The 19,545-nt window shown below is 43.6% G+C and overlaps 2 protein-coding genes across 4 annotated transcripts; one reads left to right on the forward strand and one right to left on the reverse strand.

Annotated features, from left to right (window-relative positions):
- Nucleotides 1-1,018: 1,018 nt before the first annotated feature.
- On the reverse strand, nucleotides 1,019-6,883 carry LOC141042570 (wall-associated receptor kinase-like 17). Of its 3 annotated transcripts, XM_073511374.1 has the most exons (6): nucleotides 5,357-6,883; nucleotides 5,082-5,240; nucleotides 3,729-4,650; nucleotides 3,089-3,625; nucleotides 2,468-2,617; nucleotides 1,019-2,395 (listed from the first exon to the last, which is right to left on the reverse strand). In XM_073511374.1, the coding sequence occupies exons 3-6, from the start codon at nucleotides 4,621-4,623 to the stop codon at nucleotides 1,203-1,205; spliced, it is 2,775 nt and encodes a 924-aa protein (XP_073367475.1). In that variant the 5' UTR covers nucleotides 4,624-4,650; nucleotides 5,082-5,240; nucleotides 5,357-6,883; the 3' UTR covers nucleotides 1,019-1,202. The 3 variants fall into 3 exon arrangements, with proteins under 3 accessions (XP_073367475.1, XP_073367476.1, XP_073367477.1); XM_073511375.1 differs by lacking the exons at nucleotides 5,082-5,240; nucleotides 5,357-6,883 and adding an exon at nucleotides 4,739-5,057; XM_073511376.1 differs by lacking the exons at nucleotides 5,082-5,240; nucleotides 5,357-6,883 and adding an exon at nucleotides 4,739-5,057 and having other exon boundaries at nucleotides 3,729-4,655.
- A 2,364-nt stretch (nucleotides 6,884-9,247) lies between these two features.
- On the forward strand, nucleotides 9,248-10,497 carry LOC123497470 (uncharacterized). The gene is made up of 3 exons (XM_045233996.1): nucleotides 9,248-9,775; nucleotides 9,851-10,027; nucleotides 10,105-10,497. Exons 1-3 carry the CDS (start codon nucleotides 9,641-9,643, stop codon nucleotides 10,288-10,290), a joined length of 498 nt encoding a protein of 165 aa, XP_045089931.1. The 5' UTR covers nucleotides 9,248-9,640; the 3' UTR covers nucleotides 10,291-10,497.
- The last annotated feature ends 9,048 nt before the right edge of the window (nucleotides 10,498-19,545 follow it).

Here is a 19,545-nt window from a genome sequence, read left to right on the forward strand (position 1 = left end):
CAAAACCTGTTTATTATCAGGCCGGCGTAAGCCCACATAGCTCCGTCAAAAAAAAAAATATATATATATATATATATATTCGCGCTATTCGTCACCCTGGGTGAGGAATAGTTATTCTTCACCCCCTCTCTATTTTGACATCAATGCACCGTATTTTTACGTTTTGTAAATTTTGTCTTATTTCATACATAAAAAAAGAACGTAAGAAAATATGTACTCGCCGTAAAAAATATTTTATGTTACATAAAATTACAAATGTAAAAACATATTGTAAAACATACATAAAATGTGATTTTTCTGATCTTATAACTTTTTTTAGACCAAATTTTCAATGTGCATGTAACTATTTATATTCTAAACGTAATTTATTTAGGAAGTGATCGTAAGATTACCTCGGGTGAAGAATAACTTATTCTGCATCCTGGGTGATGAATAGTATATATATATATATATATATATATATATATATATATATATATATATATATATATATATATATATATATATATATGAAGTACCCGTACGAGATGAATGTGTTTATGAACGTGCACGACGGATATTAAAATACTACATATATACTTATATAATGAGCCCATGTCGTATTCAGCTCGGCACGATGGATTAATAGGTCCAGGCCTTCCACGGGTGTCTTTTTTGCTGTTCGATCTTACCTACAGAGGGACGGGCATGTCCTTGAGGACGTGGAAGCCTGGTGAAACCGTGAGAGCACGCGTGGAAGCTGGCGGCGAAGTCTTGCCCACGCACGCATAGGGGAGCAGCTGATGGCGGCGGTGGAAAATGAAGAAGATCGATGAGGCCTAACAGGGATAGGATACAAGATAGCATCTTGCTGAGTATGTTTCTTCTTTTTGTCCTGATAGATCGGTCGGTTTTGTTTAGCAAGGTGTAACCCAAAATTATTGTTGTTTGATTATGCTCATCAACAAAATGTACCACATCTGATCGACACAACACATAAGCCAGTTCACTCCACATCTCAGCGTAATAAAAATAAGGATTACATGTATAAACTAGCATATATAATTCCAAACTTGAAACTGATTTAATCATAGTGCCTGAAATTATCTGGACACAACTGAGTTATTACAATACCAATCAAATTATCACATAATACGAAACCTAGCATTAGTTCACAAAAAGAGAAAACAAAGTATCCATTATTATGAACTCAACAGACTCATCTAGCGTGGCAGGCTAGCAGATGACATGAACTCTATCTCCAAGCTATATCGCCTTTGGCTGTCTCCTGGCCGAGTTGGCAACCTTGGTTGCATCTGTTCTTCGTTTCTTGGATCTTCTTGACATAAGGTCACACGATTTGCTCGTAGAGTCTGTAGCTCTGTCTCCACCTCTTTCATTGTGGGTCTGTCTTCACCACACAGCCTCAAGCACCGTTGTGCAAGAGAGGCGATACTGTTGATCTCTTCCTCGGTTGCTTCCTCAAGGACCTGGGAGTTAACAATGCCTGTGATACTTCCCTCATTGAACTCCTCAAGAAAATAGTTTGTCAAGCTCTTGATTGTGCCTGATTCACTTGTAAAGACAGGCTTCATTTTCAGAAGCAACTCCACTAGTACCACACCAAAGCTGTAGACGTCGCTCTTTCCGTTCAGATGCCTGGTACGGAAATACTCTGGATCTAAGTAACCAAATGTACCTTGCACATTCGTAACGATGTGTGTTTGATCAATTGGAACCAATCTTGAAGCGCCAAAGTCTGAAACTTTAGCCGTGTAGTTCACATCCAATAGTATATTTGAGGATTTCACGTCACGGTGGAAGATTGATATTGAAGCTGAAGAGTGGAGATAAGATAAAGCTCCTGCTGTTTCGAGGGCAATCCTTAAGTAATCACCCCAAGACAAAGAAAAACCATCACTTTCATCTGCATGAAGAACTTCTGACAGTGAGCCACTGGATACATAATCATACACCAGCAGTGGAACCTCAGTTTCGAGACAACATCCAAAGAGCTTCACAATATTTCTGTGCTTTATCTGAGTGAGGACTGCAACCTCATTGATGAATTGACTGATCTCAGATTGCTCAATGACCTTGGACTTTTTTACTGCAATGACACGCTGATCAGACAATATGCCTTTGTAAACCATGCCATGCCCCCCACGTCCGATGATACGTGTAGGATCAAAGTTGTTTGTTGCCTTCTCTAGCTCTTGTAACGAGAAAATCTTTGTATTCTCATTTGCAGTTTCATCAGATGATATCAATGTTTCTAGGAGAAGACCTTGGTTCTTTCGGAAGTAGTTCGTCCTTAGTTGCTTCTGAACATTCTTTTTCCACCTACGAGTGAAAAGTACTGCACTGAAGCTCAGAAGTAGAACGCCGAAACCACAGGACAGCCCAATAATTATACCTACAGACATTATGCTCTTAAGTTTGCTGTTTTGTGCTTTCTATCATAAATGTAACAATAATATAGTCTTACCTAAGAGCAGAGGCTCTTGTTTTATCTTAGTACACTGCATTTTTAACGGATCATACTCAGTCTTGTGAGGACAGGCAGTACAACTGAAGCTTCCATTGGTATTATGGCAGATCCCTTTACATTTGTTCGGTTGAAGGCATTCATCAATGTCTGAAAATTAACAAAATCTTAATAAGATGCGTTGAAAAATATATACGTCCCTCTGATTTACAGTTAATTTAGGACGTCGCCATGGTCTCAATAGTAACATTGTAATATATATTTCAGAAAAAGTACGTTGTCTCTAACAGAAATAATTATGTACAACGAAAATATATGTCATGACTAATCTACAATCTGAAATTTGATATTGCCCATGTTTGATTTATATATTTAGAAGTGGCGCAAAAATGATATTAGAAGTGGCGCAAAAATCATTATCTAATAGTAACATGCAGTTACTTTCATAAAACATGCCGTTTAATACATATGTACAACTTTCTTTTGGGAAGTTATAAGACACTAGTGTCAGAAACCCTCTTATATTACGGGATGGAGGGAGTAGCTAACAGTATATTTTTTTTCTGCAACAATAGGGGTCAAGTATCATTTGTAACCTAGAGAGAGGGAGGGAGGGAGTACCTTGACAACCATTTTGGATGTACGGATTTCCTTGGAAGCCATCAAAGCATCTGCAGCGGTAACTACTCATCACTTCATCGCTTACTTCCACACACTTGCTGTTGGTACTCACACAAGCATATCCAGACCTATTCTGTTGGGCCTCTGCGCAACTTAGATGAGCAGCCACCAATTTATAAAAGAAAAAATACCCATATGCCCAAATATGACTCTGTTGAGCCTGTTGAAGCCATGGAGGCAGGGGAATAGAGTAGGGGCGGAAGGTCCCATTGTAGACACTTAGATGAGCAGCAGCGGTGACATTGAAGGTCCCTTCGTTGACATTTATGTCAATGACCTGTTCCTTCTTTTTTATTTGCAAGCGAATGACCTGTTGCTTCTCCTGGGTGAACAAGGCAGCCGATGATGTCATATTTGTGCAGTGGAGGTGAAACTCATCCCTGGCAAAGCAACCCTCTTCGAGGCCGAATGGGAATTCCACATTAATTTTACCACACCAGCGGGTACAGTTAGCCCTGCTCGGAATTGGATTATACCCTAAATTGATCAGTAAAGAGTTAGCATATGTAACGATGCACAAAATGCCTAACAGCAGCTGTGCGCTGGTCACTTCATTAGGTGGAAGGGAAACAAAAGTTACCTTTATCATTGCTGGAGCAGCCATGTAGAATGTAGGGGTTGCCTGAATAGCCGTCATGGCAGGTGCAGTAGTAGCCACTTGTTGTTGTCGGTGCACCGTATGCATCTTGTGGATCGCTGTGGCTGCACTCGGCATGCTCGCTGACACACGCAGCACAGGTGGGTTGATCCTGAATTTTCCATGTGAGCTGTAAGACGTGAGCACTACTTACCCTAATTTTATCCCAGAACTGAGAGGTCTGATTAGAGCTCGTGCTGCTGTTTTTTCTGTTGTGGTATAATTTGAACTGATAAGTGCTGGCATAGCTTTCCACGTCTACACGGCAGCATCCAAAGCCATTACATTTTTTCATAGCCACCATCTCTGTCATTTCTGGGTTCGGGCACACAGTTCCACATATGAACTGGACGCCATCCTCTCTGACAGAGTACACATCCAGGTCGCAGCCGGTGATGTTTAGAGCAATGTCAGAAAGATGGAAGGACCTCCCCGGCGGTTTCAAAGACAAGTTGTAGACACTGACACCAGATTTCATGGCGATGGTATGCGAGAAGAAGGCATAGATAAAGTTTGTACTGAAAAGAGGATAATCTGCAGATTCGATCACCTCGGTGATGCCGTCGAACAAGAAGAGCCTGGGGGGCTGACTGGTGTTGTTGCAAATGAGGTTGAAGTCAGGTCCACGGGAGCACCTGGATCCGATGCCAAAGGGATAGCCGAAGCTCACACTGCCGCAGCTCGTCGGGCAGCCATGGAGCGTGCCACCGGCACGGGATGGTTGCGCCCAGTTCCCCTCTGGGTTCTGCTGGCCTGTTACAACTCCGGATGCCAGAGTTGTTAGCTTTCCCAGTGACCCGAGCACCAATAGAGAAAGCATCAACGGGAAGATTTCCATGATCAATCTAGAGTTCTACACTACACCCTGCACTAGAAAAATTCAGGTCAGGCAGCGGTGCCTTCTCTTCTAGGTATCCTTTGCTGCATATATATAGCAATGGTTACAAACTTACAGTTGACCCAAGGATGACCGGAAGAGGATTCGTGTGAATGTGGATTTGGATGCTGTGTGCTTGGATGGCATGTGAAAGCAGATGATCAATCATGCTGCCCATGTGGATGTGGATGTGGATGTGGCAGTGGTGTACCTTGATGGGATGTGAAGGAGAAGACCAGGACCATGACCTTAGCAGGTCGGTCCACTAAAGGGGCTAGTCTAAGTCTGTTCCTGACAAACCACGTTACACAGTTCACTTGTGCATTCTGTGGGCTCCCAAAGGTTTGCTCTACACAAGAAAGTTCATGCCAACATTGAGAGGAAATTACAGTATGTAAATGGGGGACGAGGAATCGTACCATGCAACCTGTTGTGAATGCCATCCTGCTCGTCAACAATGGAAGCCGGCTAAGCAATCTTCAGTCCCCACCTGGTGAAGAATCTTCAGTCCTTCCAACTGGCACCTAGTAACAGTAACTGAACTCCATCCCCATTCAGCTGTTGTTTCCTTAATTAAGCTGCAACCAAGAAGAGCACCGAGTGAAAATTGTGAACACTGCTGATAAACTACAGACAAGGAATCAATCAGAAATCAATATTTCAGAAGACGGAAAAAACAGAGTAGAACCAATGCCTGAGGTTGCTTGGACACCGCTCAATCTTTCAGCTGGCGTATCCAAAGGAAAGAAATGGGAGATGGCGGTGGAGAAGAGAGCAGATTCCGCCATGGACGACGAGCTGCTGTGCACGGTGCGTTATCAGGAGCCATGGTAGAAATAGAATGGAGGGATTTTAGGGGTAGGAGGAGAAACCAAGGCACGGCGGCGTCAGGCGACGAATATAAGCTAGGTTGGATGGGGTTGGGCAGCGGTGGAGGTGGCGAGGCGGGCCCGGGGATGGTGGCGGAGCAAGACGGTGGGCGGACCGCCGTGATAGAGGAAGAAGAGAGATTTTTTGTTTTGTTTTTTGAGTTGAGAGGAAGAAGAGAGAAGACGCATTGGGTTGGGCCCTCGTCATTTAGTCCAGTCTACGGGCCGAGTGTTGATTAAAACCCATACTGCGGGTTACGCTGCTTCTGCTTCTGTAGTTTCTTCTTGTGCGTCTGCTTCTCGGTCCATTTTGTCGAACAACCTTTTTCCTTCTTAAAGTCAAAGAAGTATCTGGAGTGCATGATTATTTTAGGTGTAAGAAAAAAATGAATAATTACCAATGTATATAATATTGATGAAGAGTTTGGCCTTAAATCACTTTCTGAGATAGCAATTCTAGAGTATTACTTAGCGAGGTTAATCAAAGGTTTGTCGAATCGTTATCTCATATATCTTGCATGTCCCAGGTTCAACAATAATACTGCATCACATGCATATACTTGGTATTGAAATAACAACACTCAACTCAACTTGCACCAACTCAAACAGAAAACTCGCAACAAAGTGTATCTTGTATTTTATATAATTGGTTCTATCTGTAGTCTGCATAAAATAGTTATCATGTGCTTAGAAAAACAATATCACTTGCAATAGATATTCATGGAAATTTGTGCATCATGTTGTTTCCTTGGTTTAGTATCCACAGTTTTGTAGGAATGAGCAATTCAACCACAAAAGTAGTAGTGACTTTTACGGACGCGGACGAGGAGCACATGGAGACACACCTCCCTGTAATCTGAACCACAATCGATGTCCATTGTGATGCAGATTGAAGTCAATTTGTGTTTCCCTATTGAACCAATACATTTGTAGAGAAGTAAAAGTGAGTTAATGGGTACAACGCAGGACATGATTTTTGAATATGCTAATGCTATGCTGGAAGTAAATATGCATTGACTTTGTGTCCACACATGATTAATTCATGTGTGTTGGCAAATAAAGGATGTCAGGTAGTTATTACTACGTAATGAATGTGTTGGAGCTCACAAGTATGCCACGGTTTAATAAATGAAACCAAACGACAGTATGCAATGTAATTAGTGTTAATTTATCTTTGTTGGACCATGAAGATAAATGGGTACATACAGCTGCACCGATAAATCAGCAGGCAACGTCAATACTAAAATAATCTTTTATAGCAAAAGAAGTGGCAGAAATCACACATTTGACCTGTGGGCTAAATCAAATCACGATCTGACCTGGTCACGAAAAAAATTCACATAACAGACCATTTTGGGTGGCGCCCAACAGCCGGGCGCTGCACTGCACTATGCAGCGCCTTCGGCTAAGGCGTCGCACGCCCGGCCAGCGTGGCAGCCCGGGGCCAGGTGCGGCCCCACAGCCAGCTGTGCAGCGCCTAAGCGCTAGGCGCCACATAGTGTAATGTGCAGCGCCTAGCGCTTAGGCGCTGCACATTGACTTAAGCCGCATCGGGCCAGCCCTCCCAGGCAGTTCTTCCCCTCTCCAGGAAGTTGCTCTCTGGACAGAGAGCAGCGGCGGCGGCGCCCCATCGGACCCCCCCCCCCCCCCCCCCCACATTCCTCTCAGATCTGAAGATTTGATTCGTGGATTCGATCTCCAATCCCTCCTACTAGGTAAACTCCCCCGTTCCCTTTCTTTTCCTCCGTAAATTTGTTGCCATTTAAGAGATTTGTTCAAGATTTGGTGGAACCCTTGATTTGCTTGATTTTCTTGATTTAGGATGTGTAGTAATAGTGGTACTACCGTAGTGTTGTTCATTAGTTCACAATATATGATTCTTGTTAGTGAAACCCTAGATTGTTTAGTTTTTTTAGATATATATGAGATGCCTATTTTTGTAGACATATATGTGATGTTTAGTTTTTTGTAGATATATATTAGATGTTTAGTTTTGTAGACATATATGTGATGTTTAGTTATTTTTAGATATATATTAGATGTTGAGTTTATTTGAGATATGAGATGTTGAGTTTTTTTTAGATATATATATGAGAATTTACAATCATTTATTCATTGTGTGAGAAGAACATGTTGAGATTGTTGTAGTTGAACACATATGAGATGTTTAGTGTATACCGATATTTGAGATGCAAATGAACTCATATATGTTTATTGTTTGAACTTTGTAAGGATGGTTTGGCTTCTCGATGATGTCTACGACACACAACACCGGGTCTACATGATGCGCGAGAAGGAGATGGTAATAATGAGTACTCTAAATATTTTGCGAATTTGCCTTTAGTTGAAATTGACATGCCCTAAGATTTATCATTACTTGTTTTTTGCAGAAGCTTGAACCTCTGAAGATTCGGTATCACGGGGTCTCTGGCCCCGCCATGCCCTACGATGAGCGGTACACACCCTACATCCAGGAGCCAGGACTCCTCCCGTGGATTCAGTTGGTCGGCCGGTCCACGCCGAACCTCAACGCTCCACTGGTGACCTCTCTTGCTGATCGATGGAGGCCGGAGACACACAGTTTCCATCTTCGGACTGGGGAGATGACCATGACGCTCGAGGATGTCGCCTTGATCACCGGGCTTCCTATTGACGGGAAGCCTCTATGTATGAGCACCGATTCTGATGGGTGGCGCGAGCAGATGATTGCTCTTATCGGTATGGCTCCTACCGAGGCTGAGGCTGATGTAGAGGAGGGAGAAGAGCCAAAGAAGAAGGAAAGGAAAGCAGCTGGAGCTGCTTTCACGTGGATTCATACAAACTTTGTGCATTGCCTTGCGGATGCCACTGATGATGTGATATAGACACATGCTCGTGTCTATATGTGGTACGTTGTCTCGAGGACTTTGCTTCCTGACTCGACAGGCAAGAACGCTCCATGGATGTTGCTGAAGGCGTTGACCGTCTTCGATAGTGGATGGAGCTGGGGTTCAGCGACTCTTGCTTACTTGTACCGACAGTATTTGTTTTGTTTTGCTATCGAGTCATTTCTTCATTAGCAAATGCAACCTTGCTGTCAAGTTAACATTGTTTTCTTTCATATGCAGCTGGACGATGCGTGTTGCAGGATCACAGATAAGGCAGGCATTGGTGGTAATATGCTTCTGCTTTCTGTATGGAGCTGGGAGCGTTTGCCTGTTGGACGCCCGAAGAGCGTCACGTTTAAACCTTGGGATGAAGAAGGCGAATTACGGCGCCCCACTTGGGCTTACAAGTGGGATGTGGTATCCGAGATGACGAACGATGTCAGTCTCATGTACCAAAAGTACATTGCCGAGTTGGACACGATTACGCCTGAGCAGGTAAGGAGGTCATTACTTCAGTCATTTCTCATGCTTGCTTGAAAAATAGTCATCAATTTTGCATTGTTGCCCTATTTCATAGGTGGTATGGTAGCCATATGACGCGGGTGAGAGCTTTGCATACACCGAGGAGTTCCGCGTCAACTCGATGTGCTTGCGGGATAAGGATCTTCGGCTTATGCGGTGCCCACTGATATGCAACTGGGCGGTTGAGTTTCATTTGCCACATCGCGTGTATCGTCAGTTTGGTCTGTTCCAGCCTCACCCGCCGGATTGGGTGGACACGGACAAAGCACTTCATAGGTAAGAGAGCATGTCTGCGTATTGACTAAGCATCGGCACTCCTTTTTTTGATTTTACTAATGTTTGGTTTTGTACCATGTAGGTTGGACAGGAGAAAGCAGCGGAAGATAAAGGACTGGGACAAGCATCATGCACAGTATGTTACCTGCTTCCATCTTAGTGTGGAGCAAGCTCGTAACAGTGCACGCGCCCAACTTCGTGAGCATAACACTTGCTTTCGATAACTACCTACGATGGTTTCTTGGAAGTACTCGAGTTGAGATATGCCGGCCGGCATACAATGATGATATTCTTGAAGAGCCCATAAACTTTGAGGATGTATCGAAGCGGCGGTACAACAAAGATATCAAGGAAGGGCAAGGAGTTCCTACTGTTCCGGTCATTAACTATGTAGGAAAGTGTTCCCTTCTTTACTTTCCCGTTGGCCGTATTACACCTGTTTGAATGGCTAACGCGTTCATTCGTTCTCATCCGCAGCGCGACCAGATCAATAAATCAGCTGATGAAAGCGAGTCTATTCTGGAGAAGACTTCGGTTGGAGAAGGAAATGATGATGGTTCACTACGAGCATTCCTCAAGGTACATATCGCATTCACGTGTCCATGTTACATATGTTGTGGAGTTTGATATCTTATACACTTGAACATGTTACAGCGTCAGGCCAAGAAATTAAGGCGGTTATCGAATCTTCTCCGTTGCCGTGATCCCGAATTTGATGAACCTCCAGCCTCTAGGTCTGGTACACCATCAGACCCCTTATCTCACCATCAGGGGGACGATGTGAGTTCCTCACATGCTTATCTGGATGATGAGGGTGTGGTCACCCAAGAGGTATGCCTAATCCTTTAGATGTGATTCTTATTTGATTACGATGCCGGTCTTTACCATATTGTTTCATTGTGTGATAGGGCGATGACCTTGATGATGACATGACTTTGGCGAACGCTCAAGTTCGGTCCGCATATATGTTGAAGCCTAGGCAACCCATACGCCGATACACGCCCACCGACTTTGACAACAGAGGCAACCCAAAGGTGGTCGTAGGGACCTCGCGGATGGCTACCTTGGATGATGAGGCTGAGGAGGAATTGTAGGAAGAGGAGGCTCGTCCTAACAGGAAGAAGAAGATTGCCTGCAGGCGTGGCACCAGGACCATGCGCGGAAGGCATCAGTGACCTTGTAGCCGTTACATTAGGTTGACGAACTTGTGAGGTTATGTCATATGTTGGTGAACTCTTATTAGTGTGGTCATTGTGTTTGCGAACTTGTAGTAATGTTGAATTGTCCTAAACTATGTGATGTTCAAGTTATTAGTTATCTTTGTTGAGTTTCTGCAGTTTACAGCAGTACATTCATATTATATCTTTGTTGACTTCAGTTTGCTGCAAAAAATGCATCAAGTTACTGCATTTTAGCAGTTAACAGCACTGCAGCGCCCAACACTGCATTATACAGTGCAGCGCCCAGCACTCAAGCGTTGCACTGTATAATGCAGCGCCTGTACCCTAGGCGCTGCACATCTGGCTATGCATACAAAAGCATTGCAGTACTGGCCATACCCAAAAAATGCTAAGTCACCGTGCAGCGCCCTAGAGCTAGGCGCTGCACTCTACTGTGTGACGCCTCTGTCTTGGGCGCTGCACTGTAGAGTGCAGCGCCTATGCTCTGGGCGCTGCACAGCTGTTTACTGCTATTGACTACAAATGGCAATTCACCGGAACATCCCAACACTTACAATAATTTGAGCATCACAGCAATTTGAACAAACACAAATTTTATGACTTATGAGTTCATCACTTAAGACAATTCAAACATTACTACGACATAGTTCATGACACATTCATTAGAAATAACAATTTTGCCTAGTACGACATAGTTGACTAGAAATGGCATGTTGCCCTAGAACAAAGTTCATGACAAATACGGCATGGATACATCCGGTTTCATGACTAGTGCACCGAAGCGAAGTCCCTACTGAGTAGATCGAGGCCATTTCCCCTTCTTGTCACATGCGGAGTCCTCCTGTTGCGCCTCGCGAGCCTTTGCAAGCTTTCTTGCCCTCTCCTCCGCACGAGCAAGTTTCGCTTGGCGTGCCCTCTCCATCCTCTCCTTCTGACGACACTCTTCCTCCAAGCCTCTTTGAAACGATTCTTCGAACCGCCGCTGCCGCCTAAGACAATCTTGATATTGGTCCTTTTGGACATCTTCTGGCACTTCATGATCTATCCACGTGAAGTACTTGCACAGAGGAGGCGGTGACTGCATACAAATTTTTTGTTAGTGTTGACACCCATTTGAGAGTAAAATTTGACTTTTCGAGCTTACCGGTGGTTGGTCATAGGCGTTAGTTGGAAGTGCACGATCATAAGCATAGTTCGGGCATACAAAATATCTCCGCCCTTCCGTCCATGATTTGTTTCGGTCGGTGGACACCTTCACCTTACAAACATCGCCACATCAACATGGCGGGATGTTGACATCTTTCTCCTTCACCTTGTCCAAAGATGCGTCCTCCCACTTGTTCGACATGTCTTCTTGGTTAGCACACGGTGGCCTCGTCATGGAACCGGATGAAGCCATGCCTACAAAACCGAGAATTCTTGGTTAACCCTAACCCCCACTTAAGAATAACCACAACCCTAACCCTAACCATAACCATAGCATAACCCTAACACCAACAACAAACACACATAACCCTAACCCTAGCATAGTATAAAGCCTAACCATAACCGTAACACAAACATCAACACAAATTTCCAAATCCAAGCCAAAACTAGGGTTTCCCTAAACTAGCAAGATTTGATCAAATCTGACATTTTCTATGGATGAAAACGAGGGGATCGGACGAGATTACCTTCTGGGAGGGGTTGGCTTCGATATCCATGGACAATATCTCCGAATCTGACAAGGATTTGAGAGGGGGAGAGAGGAGGGCAGAGGGGAGGCACTGAGCTTCGGGTTTGTGTGTGTGTGTGGGGGGGGTGGGGGTGTGTGGGGTGGGGATGGGTGGGAGGGGGTGAGGGCAGCATAAGATTCCATATGTGAAGCGCCTAAGAGCTAGGCGCTGCACATTAATGTGTGGCGCCTAGGCCATGGGCGCTGCACTACTGCATATGCTACTGGATACCTTCTGTGTCTCTCTGGACTGGCATGTCCAGGTGTGCAGCGCCTAAGTTCTAGGCGCCACACTACACAGTACAGCACCCAGCCCTTAAGCGCTGCACATCTGGACATGCCAGTCCAGAGAGCAACAGAAGGTTTCCAGTTGCTTTTGCCACCAAAAAATCGCTAAGTCAGGGTGCAGCGCCCAAGTTCTAGGTGTCACACTGCACAGTACAGCGCCTAGGTATCGGGTGCTGCACAGTATAGTGCGACGCCTAGGTCTTAGGCGCTGCACCCTGACTTAGCGATATTTTGGGTGGCAAAGCTACTGGATACCTTCTGTTGCTCTCTGGACTGGCGTGTCCAGATGTGCAGCGCCTAAGGTCTAGGCGCTACATAGTATAGTGTGGCGCCTAGCTCTTAGGCGCTGCACTGTCTGTTGTTTTCAAATAACAAGTGCTGTTTTTGTTTTGTGGTTCAAATAGATGTCATACACACTATAAGTGATATCACATATAGTAGTCCAAAACACAGAAAGAAGACATAGTCATACACACATAGCACATAGGACCACACATTATAGTTCATAAGGTCACATGGTAGCACATAGGACCACACATTATAGTTCACAAGGTCACAGAGTAGCACACATTTTATCACACATTTTTGCGTCAAGCAAGGTCCTCTCTTCTTCTTCTTCTTCTTCTTTTTTCGACATCTCACCTCCCCCCTCCGAGTCCTCCACCCCCTGCATTGTTGCCATACCTACGAAAATGGCAACTTAATAGGTAGTCGCACTATGCAAAATGACAATGACAACATAAATAACAAGATAATAGTAAGTTACATACGACAATGGTCCATTGAGCCAAGAAAACATTCCTCCACTACGACCACCACCAAGGCCTAGGCCATCACCACGACCATAGCCACCACCAAGGACTAGGCCATCACCACGGCCTCTACCACCACCGCGGCCTCTAGCTGTAGGAGATATGCCCTAGAGGCAATAATAAATGATATTATTTATCTCCGAGTTCATAATTATGTTTATGTTCCATGCTATAACTGCAATGATTCTCGAGTCTACAATATCCACGAGGCTCGGAGGAAGACTCAAATGCACGTGTGGAATAATAAACGGTAAGAAGTATTCCTAGTATGGCCTCTAAGACTAGCTCAAGTGTTGCATGATGATTCTGTTTTCCTGGTCATGGGCATGTCTATGCCAGCAACTTTGAGGGCACAATGTTAAGAGAACATTTGTGTTGAATCGACCTGGATTGATGTTATGCTATGAGATTCATTCGTCACAAGTTTATTGGTACATAACACAGAGATGGTTAACGTTTGCATGATTCCTTAGACCATGAGAGTATCGAGTTTCTTCATGCTTGCTTCATGAACTTTGGGGTTTGTTAAACGTCATCCGTAAATGGGTGGCTATTACGGCGGCTTACGGGTTCATGGAAAAGTGTGTCAAGTAACTTGATAGCTCAAGATTGGGATTTGCTCCTCCGACGATGGAGAGATATCTCTGGGCCCTCTCGGTGTTACGGTATCCATCATCGTCTGGCCAGACACTTTGTGATTTGATCACGGGGATGCCGGAACACGATAACGAGAAAAGAGAACAATACCGGTAACGAGGTAACTAGCATAGTGGACAAGTTGTTGATCCACGGGAATGCCAACATGTCTCACCTCGGGTATTTGTAACATATCGCGAAGCAACAGGAATAGCACACGGCAACTGGAGGTTCACTCGAATATTTATTCGTGTGGGTATAGGGGTCAATATGGGTGTCCACGGCTCCGATGTTGATCATTGATCGGAAGGGGTTCCGGGTCATGTCTATACTTCACCGAACCTATAGGGTCACACGCTTAAGGGTCATCTATCTGCTGAATTCTAGACAGGGAGTCTGAGAGAAAATCACCGAAAAAGTTTCGGACAGCGGAATCGTACCGCAGAGAGAGGTCATCGGATAAGTTTCGATGATACCGAAAAGTTGTTTCGGGATACACCATTAAGTCAAATTGGTTTCGGCACATGCCTGATAATTCTTGGAGGATGCCAGAATCATTCTGGAAGCTTTTTGGAATTTTCTAAGATAAAAACCGGAAATGTTCCGGAGCTGCCGGAGCCACTTCAGATGCGTTTCGCAGATGAAAATCACTAAAACCAGAATTGTTTCGGAACGCGTTGAAAATCATTTTAGTGGGTACTGGAAATGTTCTTAGCCCACATAAATATTTTCAGTTCAATCAGACGCTGAAAAATGTCGTCGTGAATAGTGAAAATCAGCTTTATGGTTACTTTATGGAAAGCCACCTTTTGGGGCTTTGCTCCAAAAGATCTTGGGGATGACATGGATGGATAGGAGCCATTTTTTGGGCCCCTCATGGGGGTGTGGCCGGCCACATGGGGTATCCCCCCTTGGGGACCCTCTTGTTCCTTGGTTTCACTCCTAGGTCCTTGTGGAAGGACTTCATTCATGTGCATTTTGGGTTTTTTGTGAAACTACCCTACCCCCTTGGGATTTCCTGTAAATAGAGGTGGAGGGGCAGCCCTCCACACTCATCCCTTGCTCTCATACACATGCCATGCATTATCTGGCTTCTTCTCTCCCTCCCACGAAAAGAGTTTCGTAGAGCCGTAAGGCTGTCTGGGTTCCGGCAGGAACTAGTTCTGGACGGCGAAGCCCTGCCGGATAGATGACACCGTATGTGTGCAACTCTGTAGAGAGATCGTAGTTTCGGTCTTAGTTCGTGAGTGCCTCCCGAAGGGCTGTCCGTGTGACCGTCCGAGTTTCGAAGGTCCTCCCGAAGGGCTGTCCGAGTGACCGTTCGAGTTTCGAAGGTCCTCCCGAAGGGCTGTCCGCGACACCGTCCGGGGGGGCTGTTCGACCGCCTCCCGGAGGGCTGTCTGAGGAGCAGATGAGGGTATACATCCTCGCGGTTGGGAGGTTGTAAATCCTAGCTGCGGGGATCTGCACCGCCGATCGTCATCGACTCTACTTCCCGCTGCGCTACGAGTCGGTAACGAAAAAGATCAAACCATGTATGCAGTCTCCATAGTGGTCCTGGGCTGGTGCGTAGGTCGGAAAATTTTTGTTTTCTGTCGCATTCCCCATCAGTGGCATCAAGAGCCGTGCTATGCGTAGATGCAGGTTTCGATCTAGAATACATGGAGATGTATGGGTATTGCATAATATAATTAGGTAGTGGATGAGATCTATTGCTGAAAATTATTTATGCGGGTGACAGATGAAATCTGTTACCCGAGGTTCTTCTTGCTTCCCTAGAATTTGCGTTTGCTCAATCTAGAGACAGCATGGTGGAATTTGACAAAGTTCTGGCAATCCGTGATCCTGATTGATCATGGAAGTGCTATCAGTTCTTTGGGTTCTGCCGTAGTCAAAAGAAAGATGAAATTCGCAGATGAAAGGGCATTGCAGATATGATCTGCACGGGGGTCATGCGTATGACGAAGTTTAGTATGGGGCTCGAGATTTAATTATCCCGTGTTTCATACACCCCGAGATGTTAATCTAGCAACTTGAATAATCATACTTGATGATAAAACGTTGGTCGCTGCGGTTTAAGTTAAAACCTTAGAAGCCACGTAAAATAAATTTTGCATAAACCGATTAGAGGCGTCTAACTTGGTTTTGCAGGATGTGCATATGATGTGGTATAGCAGTGCTCATACTAATTCGATTATGTATGAGATGACTATATGATGTAATTTGATTAACATGACCTGCGTGTCATGATTCGGCATGATGGTTGGAGCCATATGATTGCACTTTAATGACCTGCGTGTCAACCTTGTTGTAATGCATTATTTTGTTAGCTATAGAGATAGCAATATTATCTGGTGCATCGACAAGGTGGTGGCAATCTTCGCGAAGGTGAACACCGACGCGAATGCCGAAGACGAAGAAATGAAAGACTTCTCCGTCAGAAAGGGCTATACCATATCATGCTATTATGAATTGCCTGAGATGTTTATCCCTTATGATGCACCCTTCTTGATTGCGCGGTAGTCGCTTTTATTAGGGTGATCTCTCACTTAAAATACCAAGTAGTTAGTGTTCTCCCAAGTGTAGCACCGTCACGGCACCTATCTTTTCGGGGTGCGCCGTGTCACACGGGTACGAACGATTAGAGAAGTGTGAGGCGGGTGAGTTGAGACCTCGCAGCGAGATCACTTGGTTGTCTTGACGTTCAGGCATGACCGTCATGAGCTCGGAACACACGCATCGAAAGATGAACAAGAGTCACATAGAGATGTGATTGGCAAGTTGGCCTACCGGTTGAGATTTTTCGTCATCAGTGGTGTTACACCAATGGCGAACAATTGAAATGTGGGTCTTGTATCACTCACAATCAATTTTGAGAGATATTGATTTGAGTGGGAGCGCACTGTTGAATTAACATGTTTAATTCTTAGTGCAATTAATTATGAACATTGTCTAAGTGTTATATGCAAAATAGTTGTAGAATAATGGCTCGCGTTTCCACCTTCCCTGTTAAAATTGAATAGCTGTTAAATATCTGGTTAAAACTTTACCATTGGTACCGTATTATGAGGATTGTCCTCAAAAGTGCCGAGAAGGACTTTGTCCTATCGCATGCTTTCCGTATCCTCCCGCTAATGCTATGGATCATGTGACTCTCGTCCTTTGATCCGAAAGCTAGAATTCTGTTACGGTCAAGTGGAATATGTTTGCTTCCATGAAACCCAAACTTCGAAAGTTGGGATAGTTATATGATATTCATGGAACTGAAAATTATTTTCAGATACAAACAAAGCAATGTTTGTTTGCAAGTATTAGTAAAAGTGTTTACTATGCATTTGACTGTTGGGAAAGGGATCCAGAAGAACGCCTGTCATATAATGAAAGGTGAATAAAACAACAACTTAAAGAGAAAGGAAGTGTCCAAAGGGTGTTAGTATGACTTACACGCCTAGGAAGTCCGGGGCTAATGCCACTCTTAAGTTGGGTGCTTCTTTTGAGAGTAGGAGAAATACTAAAAGTTAAACTGCTAGAAGTATAAAGGCAAAAGGAAAGAAGACTGGAATATCCAGCTCATGTATGAATGTCATACAAGTTTTTGATGTATAGAAGGCTGGTCAAAGATATAGTTCTTGCGAATTATGGTTAAACATGTTAATCACTAATTCTTGGGTATTGTGAGTTCATCACAAAAATGCCCGCTCGATTGCATTCTGTTGCAACTCGATGTAAGAACTACTATGGCCTGAAAGACTAGCTAGAAATGAGGTTAAGGTATACACAGGGAACATAGTAAATGTTACTATACCTTCCATCGGTGTATTGCCGTCTGTATTTATTTTCATAATTCATTTAGAGTTTTACAAACTCTATCCCATTGCATAAGGCATCTTGCAAGAAGGTTGTTCATAAGAGAACTTTTTATGTTCGATGTTATGAATAACACAAGGGCCATACTTTCATTATGAATGAGATGTATGTTATGAATATTGATAATAATACAATACCTCTGGGTTTACTTTCATAATTCATTTTAGAGTTTCATACACTCTAGCCCATTGCACAATGTTTGTTGCAAAAGAGTTGTTCATAAAAACAACAATTGTTGTTAAGTATTATGAATAACATAAGGGCCATACTTCCATCATCGATGGGACGTATGTTATGAATATTGAGGGTAATATGATACATCCATAACACTGACGCTAAATGTCGCAAGACTAAAAGAATACCACACAAGTGTGGCACTACATTTGGTCACATTGGAGAAACCCGCATGGAAAATTCCATTATGATGGATTTTGAAGTCCTTTTGATTTTGAATCATCTGACACTTGCAACTTTCCTCCGAAAAGTGAAGTGACTAAAATACCGTTCCCAGGCCATAAGGAACGAACAACAAACTTATTAGTGATCATACATTTGATGTGTGTAGTCCGATAAGTGTTGTTAGTGGTGGATTTATTTATCTTCAGAAATGACTCAAGTAGATATACGGATATTTACTTGATGAGACGTAAGTCTGGATCTTTTGAAATCATTCGAAAGGTTCTCAAAAATGAAGTAGAAGTTATTGTAACAAGAAAATTATGTTTCTGCAATTTGATTGCACAAAGGAATATTTGAGTTACATGTTTAGCGAATGTCTGATGAGTTGTGAAAGGGGTTTCATAAACTTGCACCTCCCGGAACACCACTGCAAGTGGAAAGTCCGTGGAGATGTAATCAAACCATTTATGACATGGTAAGGTCAAAGATGACATAAATAAATTTGCCATTATCCTTTTTAAAGTGATGCTTTAGAGACTGCGGCTTTTACACTGAAAAGAGCTACATCGGGTCTGTTGAAATGAAGCCATGGTATGGTACGCCCAACCATGTTGTATCTTTTCTTAACATTTGGAATATGGGGCTTGTGTAAAAGGTTACAAACCTGTTCCAAATCAGACAAGTGCTACTTTGTAGGTTATCCCAAGTCATTGGGTATTCCTCCCTCACTATACCGAGGCAAATAGGTTTGCCACAAAGAACGGTATGCTTTTAAAGAGAATGGTTCTTTCTAAAAGGTGAGTGGGAGAATAGTGCAACTCGACGAGATAAACAGTATCTTCATCAGATCAAAGGAAAAAGAGACCTTGGAAGTAATTCCAGAGTTTCCTACTGCGACTGATACGGAAGTCTCTACAATAAAATGTATGAACTTCGGTCGAACTTGCAGCTGAACCACGTAGGCAAGGCTCGTACAAACCTCTCAGGTGCGCAAACGAGATATTGTTGTTAGACAACATTATACCTACGATACACAAGGAAGCGTTGATGGGCCCTGACTCCAGAATTGGCTAAATGCCAATACAATCCGAGTTAGTTTCAACATAAGTGATTCAAGATTAAAACCTTGATGCACCTTTCGGAAGACTTAGAGTCTAACGAATATTTATGGAACTTAAAACTGATACGGATAAAAATGTTTTATCCATAAAGCTCGACTTGTTGAAATAACAAGTTCAAGAGTTGACTACGATGAGGTTGTTTTCATCGTAGCGATGCTTAAAGTCGGTTCGGGTTGAACTAGCAATTAATACATATTTCAATCATGAGATATGAAACATGGATGATAAAAGGATTTCCATCTGATGGAAATGAAAGCTAGGACTTGTATATGATACAGTCCAAAGTAATTTGTCGATCCAGAGGATGCTAGTAGGTATGCAAACTTCAGAG

Source organism: Aegilops tauschii, chromosome 3 (genome assembly GCF_002575655.3).
Source record: "Aegilops tauschii subsp. strangulata cultivar AL8/78 chromosome 3, Aet v6.0, whole genome shotgun sequence".
Taxonomy (NCBI): Eukaryota; Viridiplantae; Streptophyta; class Magnoliopsida; order Poales; family Poaceae; genus Aegilops; species Aegilops tauschii.

Coding starts and splice junctions, on each gene's coding strand:
- LOC141042570 (XM_073511374.1), bottom strand. CDS start 4,623: ATGGAAATCTTCCCGTTGATGCTTTCTCTATTGGTGCTCGGGTCACTG. Junction 2,618..3,088: donor CATCCAAAATGGTTGTCAAG/GTACTCCCTCCC, acceptor GTTAATTTTCAG/ACATTGATGAATGCCTTCAA. Junction 2,396..2,467: donor ACAAGAGCCTCTGCTCTTAG/GTAAGACTATAT, acceptor TAATGTCTGTAG/GTATAATTATTGGGCTGTCC.
- LOC123497470 (XM_045233996.1), top strand. CDS start 9,641: ATGGCTAACGCGTTCATTCGTTCTCATCCGCAGCGCGACCAGATCAAT. Junction 9,776..9,850: donor CACTACGAGCATTCCTCAAG/GTACATATCGCA, acceptor AACATGTTACAG/CGTCAGGCCAAGAAATTAAG. Junction 10,028..10,104: donor AGGGTGTGGTCACCCAAGAG/GTATGCCTAATC, acceptor ATTGTGTGATAG/GGCGATGACCTTGATGATGA.